A 14,354-nucleotide genomic window follows, 5' to 3' on the forward strand; every position below is an offset into this window, starting at 1 on the left:
AGGCCAAGGAATTGCAGAGGACATTGTCTTTCTAAGACTCCTCAGGTGTGACCATGCATCTAGGACTAGGCCAGGAAGGAGGCTGCACTTTGAGAGGAAGCAGGGCTGCTGTGAAGAGAAGAACCCTGCTCAGACAGGAACCAAAAACGCAGCGACGCTCCTGCAGGACAAGGGAGTCAACTCCTCAGGGCAAGGAAGATGGAAATCACTACAGGGAGCAGCCTGATTCCCAGGCTGCAAAGCTAGCACCAAGTCATCTTCCCTAGCCACGGGCTGGGGATTTTCTTAGGGAGCTCCACCCTGACCTGGCTGCAGCAAACTGCTCTTGGCTGCAGGTCCCACGCGGGGTTACGCACGGCTCGAGGTGCAGCCAGAACTCTGAGGGCTGCAAGGATGAGCAGAGCACTGATGCCTGGGGAGATCTGCACCTTCTCACCTTCATTACTGCTGCCACAACAGGCAGTTTTTGGGATGCTGCCATGTAAGTGGGAAGATTATGCTACCTTGTTATTGGATTTACTGCTTGTGCTCCACGAGCCTCTGGTGTTTACCCTCAAAAGTAAGCACAGCTGCAAAGCCTGAGATCTGCAGTTCTGAAGAAGGGATTTCATCCCTCCTTCCCTTATCCTCTGAGACAGTCCATTTGTTTTAAAGCATTTCATCCTCTGCTAGAATTTAGTCCTAAAAAATGTAAGACATGGTTTGTCTCCCCAAAGAAATAACCAGGGGCTGCAAACACACTGACTGTGGTTTGTGCAGGTGATCCAGACTCTTCTCCCTGGGACTTCTGAGTTGATAGGGTGACTCCAGGGAAGGATGGCAATGATTTTACCTGCAACTTTCTTTACGTAGCAAACCCTCAAGAGATGGTTCCTCCTTCCTTCTGCCAGAGTAGTAGGAGGTGGCTACCAAGAAAAAGTCTTCTACAAAGAACCAAGTCCCAAAACTTGGTATTTTGTGAGCTCACCTGGCGGAAGAGCAGCTCCTGCTCAGCCTGCCTCTGCCCAGACTCCAGCTCCTGCTGTGGCTCTGCTTCCTCCTCATCACTCTCAATGGGTTCTTGCTTCACTTGCACCATGTTGGTCAGCCCTGGGGCCTCCTTTTGGCTTGTGACTCTGTCACCATATGGCTCCTCCAAAAGGGCTTGGTGTTCCCGTAGCTCTTCTTCTGTCTCCTCAGGGTGGCTTTCGTGCTGGCGAGCTGGTTCATTGGGTTTGGATATGATCTGAAAACAACCCCAAGACCAACTGATAAATAACATGTAACTGATTGCAAGTAAAGCTCACTCTGTTCTCCTCAAAGAGCCAGCTTCACAATAAGAGCAATTATGAATTCCAGCTTTATCTTACAACCTAGGTCCAAAGCAACCACTCCAGGGAAGGGTCAGGTCAACCTTGGCACTAAGCACCATGAAATCCCAAGTCCTGAGTAACAACAGCCCCTTCATTTTGCATTTCATTTTCCCTCTGAAGAAGGAAGAGCCTCTCCCACCTGCACACCTATGTGTGACTCCAGTCACAAACCTGCCCAGGAGAAGAGCAACAACCACTAATTCCCTTGGCAATTAAATTCTGAAAAACACAGAGACCAAAACCCTCCAAGAAGGTTTCTGTTTCCTCACTTGCCCAGCTTCTTGCCTCATCCTGAGTTTTAGCTGTGAAGTGAGAAGCTGTCTTAGAAAAATTCCTCCAAAACCTGCACTCTTATCAAGTTAGTTAGGAGACAACTGGGGACACTCTCAGCATCTGTACAGAAGCAAGAAGAGAGTCCTTCTACTCAGATCTTCCTAAGGAAGCAGCAAACTTCTCTGAAACAGCTGCTAAAACAAAGGGAACAATATAATTTTTCACTGTAACTCACAAGAGGCTCAGATTTTTTGAAGGTTCATTGGCAAGATAAAATTCACAGCTCTGAGTCTCAGACTGCAGGTGATTTTTATTTGGAACAAATAAAAAGCCATCGTGTGAACTGTTCTCAAATCCAGCACAGATAAATAAATCCATCTCCTTTCTTGAGAAGAGCTCAGGCTGTAGCTGTTTCACAGGCTTAGAGAGAAACTGCTGAACTTTGAAAGATGTCAGGGCAGAGCTTTAACAAGGATTAGGTCATTGGTATGAAAAGCAGTATTGATTTTAAACCTAATAAAGCTAAATCAAAGCAGGGTTATTGAACACATGCTGAAGGAGTGACTACTTGTCAGTAACTTGCTCTTTGAAGAACAGGGGCTCAAACCTGAGGTATCATAGGAAAGGACAGCAAGAGGTTGGCTTCCAGCTACAGCAGAGGATCTCAAACAACTGGAGCTCAAGGCTTTAAAAAATGGAGCACTACAAGGACTGGGCCTGGAGGGCCACAGCTTCCCAGAACCCTGTGGATTCCTGCCTTTTGGCTATTTCCACCCCTGAGAGGAGCAGGACACACAGCATCTTACCTAGAAGCTTTAGGCAAGACCTTCTGGGGTTCAGGTGCCCACCCCAGTATGGATGGGGGGGTGCAGCCCACCCTTCTTTGTGACAAGAGATGGCATTTTTGTACTGGTCAACAACTGGCTGCTGGATTTCAGAGTCAACAGCTTCTTGGAAAGAGGTGGGATCCACCTGCCTGAACAGGGAGAAAGTACCTTTGCCAACAGGCTGGCCAAGCTGATAGTCAAGAGCTTCAAACCAGAAACAACAGGGGAGGGAGCACAGAGCAGTTACAGGGCTGTGACCTCCCTGCCATCATGGAGACGTGGTGGGACAGCTCACATGACTGGGTTCTGTGATGGAGGCATCCAGGCTTTTTAGGAAGGCCATGGGAAGGTGAGGAGAGTGAAAGTTCCTCTTTATCTAAGAGAGGAACAGGAATGCATGGAACTCTGTGCCCTGGTCTGTGCCAGGAGTCAGTCAAGAGAGCTCAAATGTCAAGACAAGTGGACAGACCAAGAGGAGAGCTGCTTTATGGGCAGACTGCTGTAGACATCCAGTAGGTTCAGACACCTGGAAGAAGCCTCATGTTCACAGACTGCCATCTTCATGGGGGACTTTAACCACCCTGCTATCTGCTGGAAGGACCAGCCATCAGGGCTCAAGCAGCCTAGGAGATTTCAGTGCAGTGATGACAAATTCCTGACCCAGGTGAGCCAAGAAGGAAGGTGCCCTTCTGGGTGTGACACTTACACGCAAGGAAGGACTAGCCAAGGATGTGAAAGTCAGAGGCAGCACTGATTGCAGTCAGCATGATGTGGCAGAGCTGGAGATCTGAAGTGGAGGGAACAGGGCCTGGATTACAGGAGGGCAGGCTTCAATCTCTGCAGGGATCTGCTTGGCAGACTCCCATGGGATACAGCCCTGGAGAGAAGAAGGGTCCAGGATTGCTGGTTGATGCTTAGGGATCCTACAAGCTCAAGAAGGCTCCATCCCAACATGTAAGAAGTCAAGCACAGGCTGCAGAAGACCTGCATGGATGAGGAAGGAGCTCCTAACTGAACTCAAGATACCAAGAGGTGGTGGACAAGAGTTGGCAGCAGGACAGGTGACCCAAGGAGGACAGAGTTGCTCTCTGATCTTGTGTGAATGGTGTTGAGAAAGCCAAAGCTGACCTGGAGCTTAATCTGGCCAGGGGCATCAAGAAGGAAAAAGGAAGACCAGGGACCATGTGGGCTCCCAGCTAAATGGAGCAAGGAACCTGGTGACAAAGGACATGGAAAATGCCTCCTTTACCAGTCAGAGTGGCCTTCAGGAATACCAGGCCCCTGAGACCAGAGAGAAAGTCTGGAGCAAAGGACACTCACCCTTGGTGAAGGACCACCAGGCTTAGGGAGCACTTAAAAAAACCTGGACACATCAAGTCCATGGGGCCTGATGGGTTGTACTCACAGGTGACAGGCCAAGAGGCAACTGGTACAAATTCCAACACATGGAATCCCTTCTGAACCACAAGAAAACTTTTTGTTTGTCTCTTTTACTGTGAGGGTGGTGGTCAAATACTTGAGCAGGTTGCCCACAGAAGCTGTGGATTCTCTATCCTTGCAGATACTCAAAACCCAATTGCAAATGCTCTTGGACAATGTGCTCCAGCTGACCCTGCCCAAGCAGGGACATTGGACTAAATGATCTCATGAGGTTCCTGCCAAGTGAAAGAGATTCAGTGATCAAAACTTCTCAAGGATTTCTGTGAGGCAACCCCCACCAGTTTCATGACTTTATTACACATTGGATAACTAAACCCTGTTAAGCCAAAGATAGTCTTTTCCATCCATTTTCTTTAAGCTCACTTAGGCTTGATGAATATAATCTGTTTTAAAGGTAATTAAATCATCATAAACCATCTTCTGCTGGGTTTTTTTCCTCCTTGGATCGAAGGTCTCAAGCTTTGAACTTAATACCTTTTGAACTTATGAACTAAGCAAGGTAATTGCTGGGAAAATAACTTTCAGTGTCATTGTCAAATCTAATGGAAATGAGCAGCAGTGTTAATTCCCTAGAAGTGTTAAATTATTCCAACTCCATAAAAATGTAAGAAAGAAATGAAAAACACAATGAAGGTTGAAAGATAATTGGTCGATGACAAGGACATTGGGAACATTCTGTTTGCTCTCCTCATTCAAAGTGAACCTCTTGGTGTGCCATTTGTTCCAGTTGCTGCAAACCCCATTCTTAACAGGACAATTTTCCAAAGAAAGCCCTTTGTCAGGAACACATTCCATATAATGCATGTGCAGCCCATTATAACTCCCTAAGAATATTCCAGTTTTTGTGATTTTTATGAACACGTGTTCGTGTCCATTTGGAAAATTTAAGGTAATAAAAATGCAAGGAAATGAATATAAAGTTAAGACAGCACTGAGGGCACTTATGTATCTGGAATCATAGAATCACACAATCATTTGGGTTGGAAGGGACCTCTGAAGATCAAGTCCAGCCCCACTGCTGCAGCAGGAGCACCTGGGGCAGATCCCACATCCAAACAGGCCCTGCAAGTCTCCAGAGAAGGAGACTCCCCAACCTCTCTGGGCAGCCTGTCCCAGGGCTCTGTCACCCTCACAGCAAAGAAGTTTCTCCTCCTGTTGAGCTGGAACTTCCTGTGTTGTCACTTGGTGCCATTTCCCCTTGTCCTGTCACCACTGAACAGAGACTGGTCCCTTCCTGACACCCACCCTGCAGGGATTTATGGACATTCATCAGGTCCCCTCTCAGTCTTCTCGAGACTGAACAGCCCCAGGTCTCTCTGCCTTTCCTCACATGACAGATGTTCCAGTCCCTTCATCATCCTCACAGCCTCCCTTGGACTCTTCCCAGCATCTCCCTGTCCCTCTGGAACTGGGGAGCCCAGAACTGGACCCAACACTCCAGATGTAGTAAACAACTGCACAAAGCACCATAACTAACACATCCTTCCCTTAATTCATTCTCTAGCTTCCTTTGTCATGCATTAACTCCTCTATTCTCCAACTCAAGTCACCTCATGCCAACACAAAACACTGCTCAAGGTGCTGCCTCTCCAGCCTTGGACAGACAACTACTTCAGTTCCAAAGAAACTCCACAGCTCTAGTCACAGGCACTTGCAGCTGCCAAGATTTCTTACCTACATCTTTGAAATACAAAGAACAGAAAGGAAAAATTAACATAAAAATCACAGCCATGTCAGGCCACAACACAAAGAGAACCCAAGAATTGCTGTGGAATTCTTTGTAAGGAACAACAACAAAAAAAAGCAGCTGTATTTCTTTGCTGGTAAAATTTCAGGTCAGCTGGTATTTGATTTGTCTACCAGGTGTAATGTACCTGCTGTGCTCTGTGACCAGGTGAATGATCTGCTCAGCCTGGCTGGCAGAGCTTAGGGAGGAAATGGAAAGATGAACAGCTCTCTGGGAATGTGGAAAGGAAACAGAGTGGTGGAGCCACATCCTTAAGGAAAAGGCAGCAGGTGGAGGCTCCAGGTAGAAGATCCTCTGCCCTCTTCTCAGCAGGCCAAAGGAGGGGACCTGAGAGACAACTTGGGGGAATGGAAGCAGGTCCCTGCTTGGGGCAGCAGGTGAGTCCCCTCCAGGCCTCCCCCACCTACCCAGGTGCCCTCCCAGCACAGACGTGGGGCTCTGGGAATAGAAGATCAGGGAAATGAGGATGTTGATAAAGCCCCATCCAGGGAGGTGCTGGGGAGTCACCCCACGCAGCAGGACTGCTACTGTTAAGAGGGGAGGTAATTGTTACAGGAGATGCCCCTCTGAAGGGAACTGAGGGTCCCTTAGGACAGCCAGACCCTTCCCACAGGGAAGTCTGCTGCCTCCCTGGGGCCCAGGTTAGGGCTAGACCCAGGAAACTTCCTGGTCTGGTCTGGCCACCAGTTACTACCCACTACTGGTTACGCAGGTGGGCAGTGACAAAATTGCCAAGGGAAGTCCCAAGGCAACAAAAAGGGACTTCAGGACATGGGGTTGAATGGCTGAGGGATTGGGAACATGGGTGGTGTTTTCTCCTATTCTTCCAGCAGCAGGAAATGCTGAAAGGAACAGGAAAACAACTGATGAACACATGGCCCAGAGGCTGGTGCCCTTGGTGGAATTTTGGGTTCTTTGACACTGGGGGTGTTCACATGGCACCAGCTGCCTGAAGATGGAGGGGAACTGCCACAAAAGGGGCAGAGGGTTCCTGGCCAGGAGTCAGGCTTGACCAGGTTCTGAGCAACCTGATCTAGTCAAAAAAGGTCCCTGTGCACTGCAGGGGGGCTGTATGAGATGACCTTTAAAGGCCCCTTGCAACCCCACACTGAGGGTTCTGTCTCAATGCTGTGCAAGATAACCTCATACACTTGAATTTTTCTAATATTACAAGTGAAACATGACATATGGGAAGCTACTCCAGGAGTCACTTGAGGCTAAACAGTTAACGTGTTCCAACAAAAAAAAAACCAACAACCCCAACAAACCAAACAACAAACCAGGAAAAGAAAAAATGATCAGGAAATAGCAAAGTTAAAATTCTAGGTGTTAATAAAAATGTATCCACCCAAAGCTGCTGCACCACAGACAAGTCAGGGCACTGTGCTCTGGTGTATGTTGCCACGTATATGGCAGAGCAGGAGAAACACCTCACCTGCCAGAGTGTGCTAAGAAGTGGGGGCTTACTCAGAAGAACCACAATTTGACCACAAAAGCTCAGTGTTAATTTGCTTAACAGCACAATTCGGGGCTAAAAGGGAGATGGGCTGTTCTAGTAACACTCTGTGAACTACACACCCAGGGCACTAATTCCAGCACGTTCATCTTCACTGTGTACAAAGCTGATTTTTCTGGCATAGAACTCACAGAAATTTCACTTGTGTGTTTCTTTTTAGAAAGGGAACTGCTGCTTCAAGACCCATCATGGTGAAAACCAATTCTACACCAAGCACCTTGGAGCCTGCTGAGAGAACAGCCCCCTGCTTTGTCTGGTTTGCTGTCACAAGAACATCCCCCCCAAACACCACAGAGATCCACCAACATATCACAGCTCTTCCCTCTCATCAGCAAAAGGCTCGATTTTGCACCTTAAAAGAGCCTGAAGTCTGCAGAGAAACTGTGACTGCTGAACGTGCAAATGAAGCCAGGACTGCTGCATACATTTACCACATGGCAAAACAAGCCCCCAGCAAAGCTCCTCCAGCCATGGGGAAAGAACACTCCTGAGGTTTTCAACGTTCAATACACAAAAAGGGTGGAAAACACCAGCTCATGTTGCCTGTGTAATTTCAGGTCAGTGCTCCCGTGCATTAACGTCGAGCTTTTATTTTCAGGACTGTTTTGTGTTGACTCTTTTAAGGCACATGCCTCGTTCTGATCAAAGGTTGCACTGAGCTCAATTACCAAGAGGTGATTCAGCATCTTAGCCAGAATCTCGTTTAACATCTCCAACCCTGCTTCTGAAGAAAGAGCTGTTGATTTCCACCTTGGTTTTGTAACGTGATCATCACTAGGAGCACCCAAGTGTGCTCTCAAATACAAGCATGACTGCATTCATAGAATCACAGACTGGCTTGGGTTGGAAGGGACATTAAAGATCATCCAGTTCCAACCCCTCTGCATGGGCAGGGACACCTCCCACTAGAACAGGTTGCTCAGAGCCCTGTCTAACCTGGCCTTGAACACTTCCAGGAAGGGATAACCACAGCTTCTCTGGGCTGTTTCCTATTCCAGTGCCTCACTATTCTCATAGTGAAGAATTCCCTCCTAATGTCTAGTTGAAATCTCCTCTCTTTCAGTTTTAATCCACTGCCCCATGCCCTCTCACTACAACCCCTTGTCAAAAGTCCCCAGTGTTCACCATGACTGGATGGCAGGCAGAGAGTGGAGCTGCTCCCTGACACCAAATGCAGAGTTGGGGCAGTGATTATGGTCAAGCTGTGAGCTGGATGGGGGTTTTGGTATGACATGGTTGACTTAACACAGCTCTGGGGCAGAGAGGAGAAAGCCAATTCCACTAAGGCCACTTCTTTCCCTCTTCCCCTCATTAAGCTTCCTCTGATGACAAATGAGGCACCACATCACTGGAGAGTGGCCTCACTCTTCCCCTTCTCTGCACTTACTTCAGAGCCTTTTGAGAGAGACACCATTTCATCCTCAAAAACTGAATCAAAAAGATGCAAAAGTAGAAAAAGTGATTGAGTCCTGCATGGGAAACTTAACTGCCCCCCACATCTTGGAGTGAGAGCTCAGCTTGGCAACTTCAATAATGCTCTCTTCACTCACTCATGTCTCTTTTGTCCCCAGTTTTTGGGAGGGTTGCATGGGGATTTTTTTCCTTAAAGCAAATGCAAATGTCACCACCAGGTGACAATGCAAACACCAGATGAGACAGGCTGGGGCCCTCATTGTCCACACAGAGCCTTGCACTGAGCCAGGAGACAGTGGCAGACCAGGGACTTTAGAGCCCACACTGGAAGGGATCACACCCAAGGAGCACAGGTCCCCTTCAGTCACCCCAAGGAACCCTTCTATCCCACCCAACCTGCCCCTCAGCACTCTCCTTCCCTATCCAGCCACACATCCTCTCCTCATTTCTCCAATTCCAAGCTACTGCTTCAAAGCCTTGGGCTCCACAGCCAAATTCCCTAGATTCTTCACCAGGAAGGTGGTGAGACCCTGGCCCAGGTTGTCCAGGGAAGCTGTGGCTACCCCATCCCTGGAAGTGTCCCAGACCAGGCTGGATGGGGCTCTGAGCAACCTGATCTCATGGGAAGTGTCCCTGCCCATGGCAGGGGGTTGGATCCAGATGATCTTTAAGGCCCAAACCATTCTAGGATTCAATGATTATTATTTTGAATCAGGAGCAAAACAACATCTTTCTCCTTAGCCACCTTCTTGGAAACAGCAAGACTTGGTTTGGCTGCAATCTTCCCCAAAATTTCATCTGATGTAGACACCTTAACAGGGAAAGTTTAAGGTCAAAATCCCAAAATTCAGAAGAATCACAAGAAATTGGGAACAGCCTCCTCTCGCTCACCGGAAACCCACCGCAAGTTTAACAGGCAGCGCTGTCACTCCTGCTAATAATTAAAAGGCAGCAATCTATTACATTATTTTTAGTCGTGCCCTTACTCTCCTCCATACAAGGGTCTTAAAATATCTGTGCATCTGGGAAAAGTCTTTTTCCATGTCAGCACTTGGCTGCAATCCCACGGGATAAATTCGCCACACGCACACAAGCGCTCGCACCAAACCCGTTCAGAACGCGGGACTTACATAAACCCAACCCAGGGAAACGGCCCCTGTGCAACCAGGGAAGTGACACCCCCACCCTCCTGCCTGCCTCTGTTGTGGATGTGAGGGATCCCAGCTCTAACAAAGGGGAAATTCAGAGTGCCTGCGGGGAGGACTCGCTTCTCCAGCTCCTGGGAGGTCCAAGAGAAAGTCTTGAATGAGTTCAGCGGGGATGTCACGGCCAAGCCTTTGGACACATCCAAGCGCTGGCAAGGGAGCAGCCTCCAAGCCCTCAAACAAACAAGCTGACATTTCTTTCCCAACAAAGAAACCCTCCCTAGCACCCCAAGCCTGGGCATGGAGTGTGTTTGCAGGGGGAGAAGTTTCTAGGGAGCAGCAGCAGCAGCTCCCCCACCGCCCCGGCGCGCGGGGCCGAGCGAGGGCCAGGGCTGGCACCCGCCGTGCCTGGTGGCAGCTCTCCAGAAGTACATGATTGACGTCAGCAACTTGTGTAATCATCCTGCCTCAGCTCCAGTCTATAAACAAAGTTTTTCTGGGGGGGGGTTTTGTGTGGTGGGTTTTGTTTTGTTGTTGTGTTTTTTTTTTAATTTCATTTTTCGATCCAGCTCCCGGTTCGTTGTATTTTCTCATGGGAGTGGAACAGTGAAAATATTTGGAGAAGCCTCCAGCATAAATTAAAACTGCAGCATTATGAAAGGTCTGCCTGCCATTGAACTTGAGCCTGAAACCAACTACTGGATTTGTTTGGTTCTTTAAGAAAGCCACCACTGTAAATCCTGGAGACAAGTCTTTAGAAAGCCTCAAAACAGTACAAATCTGAGTCAGAAAAATACTACACTGATTATGATTGATTTCTCCCTTCCCTAACAACATTTCTGTATTGCAAGCCCAGCAATAGGCTCTGAAACCCTGGGAAGAAACCTCAGCTGGGGTGAAGCATCCCAGCTCCATCCATACCACTTGCCATCAGACCTCCTGCACATGAAAGGCAAGTTTTACCTTCCCTTAGGCTAAAACATCCACATAGATTTTTGTCTCTTCTTTAAAGCAATCACCTCAAAGTAGCTTGGGTTCAGTCTCGTTGTAATATTAGGACACCCAGGCAGAGGATCTTGGCTACACAGCAGCTACAAAAACCTGGGCACTGATGAATGGTGCTCAGCAACATTCACCTGATGCTCCCCATGTGATGGGCAGGAAGGGAGATAAACACAGCACCTGCTTTCCTCCAAACCATTTCTGAATCACAACCAATTCATCTCCAAAACAACCTCTGCAGGATGCACTGTAATATTGTTCTCATTTTCAGGAGAAGAAACGAGCAGGACGCTGCAATGCTTTACCCTGCAGGGCTGTAGGGAAGAGAAATCTGGATTGAGATGGGAAAAGCTTTTCCCTTTCCCAAGGTTACTCCAGGGAGAACCGCCGCAGTAAATCTGAATATCGTCACTCGCAATTATTTCCTGGTGTTGTCATGTCTGAAATCCTTCACTTCTTTTTTATTCCCCATCAAATCTGTATTACTGTCCCACCTCCCTTTCAAAACAAATACATGGCAGGTGTTCTCCCCACATTCCTTGACAGCATTTTATCTTCTTTGCTACGACACTGACAAAAGATCAGCAGCACTGACAAAGGGCAGCAACAACAGCTTTAAAAAACATTACTGGAAAGCCAGAAGTTTGAACCATCCTCTGCTACGACACTGACAAAAGATCCTGATGTGGACGAAGGGCAGCAGCGCCAGCTTTAAAAAATATTACTGGAAAGCCAGAAGTTTGAACCATCCTGCCCTTCCCCTGTCTCCAACACAGATATTGATCCTCACCTCAGTGATGGATGTCCACATACTTGATAATGGACTTCTCAAAATCATTAAAAAGCTCAAGGATGAAGGCCCACCCACATGCACTAATGCACAAGAAACTCGGAAGTAACGTTGCCCAAAGTTGGTCTTCGTGCTGTATGAGAAAGAATGACTTGAAAAGCACCATGCCTACCTTGTTGATGTGCAGCTGCTGTTGCTGGAACTGCTGTTTGTGTTTCTCCAAGAACTGCTGGTGCTGCTGCTGGATTACTAACTGCTGGAGGGCCTGGGCGTTCTGGGGCAGGGGAGCAGACTGCGTGCGCCCCAGCGGGCGGTGCTGCCGGAGCTTGTGGATTGAAGGGGAGACCCGTTCTCCACCAACCAGGGACTGTGCATGGAGGGGCAGTCCTGAAAGATACCAGTCTGAAGATAATATGGAGGAAAAAACAGCAGAGAAGAAAAAAAGGAAGAAGAAGAAAGGAAGGGAGAAAATGGCTGTTGAGTAACACTGATGGTGACAATGATATATAAAGTTAAAACCAGCCACCTTGCCATTTACAGCTCGAGCACCCTTCAAAGAGAACAGATAACAATTAATTACCATTGGACAGAGTAATGTTTTGCTTTCTTCCAAATTCTCTGCTTGCTTGTGTGCCCAGGGACCCCATGGAAACGTTTCATGTCATGAGATCAGCAATACCCTTGTGGACCCTTCCATCGCTCGGTGGGTGACGTGAATTAAGATCAGCGGGGTGGTTTGCAGAAGCTGAAGTCTGACAGCTTGTCTCAGGAGAAAGGAGCAATCCCTGGCTCACTTCCAGGTAAGTACCAACCCAAGCTGCCCCCCTGTGGCAGTTCTATCTTACGTGGAAAGGTGATGGATGCTGATGAAGCTGCTTCCCACTCTAGACCACGCAGGGAAGCACATCTGCCCTTGGCTGTGCTACACCTCACCACTCAGAGATCACTAGGGATGGAAACTTCCACATGATGCACCCCTGACCAGCCTGCTGTTGGAAAAGGGCACCCCCTTGAAGCATTTCAGGAATGTGGGAGCCATCAGGCTTCATCATTTCTGTAGGAAGGTAAGTTAGAGGCCCAGATAACAAATAGCTAGAATTGCTTCCATCACTCTTTGGTGTATACATGCCAGTGCCTCAAGGAAAACAAGGTTATCTTGGGATAACTTGCATTACTCACATGCTCTTGGCCATTTGGGTGTCTCTGATGACTACCATGTGAAATACCTATCTGAGCTCCAGTAAGGGCATGTCTTTAGGAAGTGCCTTTTTAGTTGGGTCTTGGGTCAGCCAGTTCATGCTCTGCTCTCTGAAAATAAAGCTTCACATAACTTCTTAGAAAGCTGGGGCATAAAGACATGACCAACACAAAGCCCAACCCAAGGGTGGAGGAGCTGAGGAGGAGCCTTTAACTTTTGCTTCTTACACCTTGGGATAGCAAAGTATCACTGGTGTGAGGTGTTGTCTCCCTGATGTGGATGAGGCTGCACAGACTTTTAGGAAAAAAAATGGACTCTCTTGCTTTCCTTCACTGTATGAAACAAATTAAAGGTTGCAGAAGTGGCCAACAACATTCACAAATACTGCCCCCAGTTCAAAGGTCAGAGAAGTTGTTTGAGAAGAGGGTGAAGCTGCCCAAAGGTCTGCAGCCACCTGAATATACTGGATGCACTTGGACATTTCTGTCCCAGGACACTGCCTCCTTTTCTCACTGATTCACAGAACTGCCACCTGTGGAAGAAATGGCCTCATTTAAAATCTCCCTTCCTGGGGAAAGATTTACCAAGTTTCTCCCACCCTTTGCTTTTCTGAAAGGCACCATGAAAATGGGTGTCTTGTTTTATAAATTGTCTCTATAAATGTGCCTGTGTACACACACACACACACTTACGTTTGCGTGTGCATGAATATGTAATTTGGAAAGTTGAAGTTCATTTCCTTTCTAGCAGAGTTCTTCTTACCAAAAGTTCAAATTAGACAGTGGAAGAAGGGATTCTTTAGAGTTTGCATAGGACACCTTGGAAGATCACCTTCCTCCAAGAGAATGACCAAGGCCACCCTGTGAAAGCTTCCCAGGAAGATACCTTGTTCCTACTCCAAACACAGGATCATAGAATCCTATAGAATTTTGGTTGGGAAAGGCTTTCAAGATCATTAAGTCCAACCATTAACCCAGCCCTGCCAAAGCCACCACTGCCCCATGTCCCTCAGCACCACATCTACATGGCTTTGAAACCCCTCCAGGGATGGGGACTCCCCCCTGGGCCAGGCCCTGACAACCCTTTCCAGGAAGGAACTGTTCCCAAGATCCAACCTAAACCTCCCCTGGCACAACTTGAGGCCATTTCCCTCTTGTCCCATCCCTTGTTCCTGGGGAGCAGAGCCCGACCCCCCTGGCTCCAACCTCCTCTCAGCAGCTGCAGAGCCAGCAGGTCTCCCCTCAGCTCCTTGTCTCCAGGCTGGACACCCCCAGCTCCCTCAGCTGCTCCTCACAAGCTCTCCAGCCCCTTCTCCTTCTGCTCCAGCCCCTTCCCCAGCTCCCTTGCCCTTCTCTGGAGACATCCAAGCCCCTCCATGTCCTTCTTGTGCTGAGGGGCCCAGCCCTGACCCCAGGATTTGGGGTGCAGCCTCAGCAGTGCCCAGCACAGGGGAAAAACACAGGTTGACATAGGTCAACGTGAAGGATATTATCCAGAGTGACCTGTCACAAGAGGAACAGCAGACCTAGGGAATTCTGCTGTTTCCCAAACCCCCTATGTCCTTCCAGCACAGAAAAAGCATGGCATCTTCCTGGATTGTTTTGCAGATGCCAGGAGACCATCTCCAGAGCTGAAGCCTATCAGCAGAACG

General features: G+C 48.3%; 1 protein-coding gene across 1 annotated transcript in view; it reads right to left on the bottom strand.

Moving 5' to 3' along the window:
- Positions 1–14,354, bottom strand: part of HDAC4 (histone deacetylase 4) — a 150,629-nt gene that overhangs the window by 52,906 nt on the left and 83,369 nt on the right. Inside the window, 2 exon segments of the mRNA XM_010004706.1 lie at positions 968–1,225; positions 11,678–11,907. Of these exon segments, the coding sequence (XP_010003008.1) occupies positions 968–1,225; positions 11,678–11,907 (488 nt within the window).

This window comes from Chaetura pelagica, unplaced genomic scaffold, assembly GCF_000747805.2.
Source record: "Chaetura pelagica isolate M959 unplaced genomic scaffold, ChaPel_1.0 scaffold89, whole genome shotgun sequence".
Lineage (NCBI taxonomy): Eukaryota > Metazoa > Chordata > Aves > Apodiformes > Apodidae > Chaetura > Chaetura pelagica.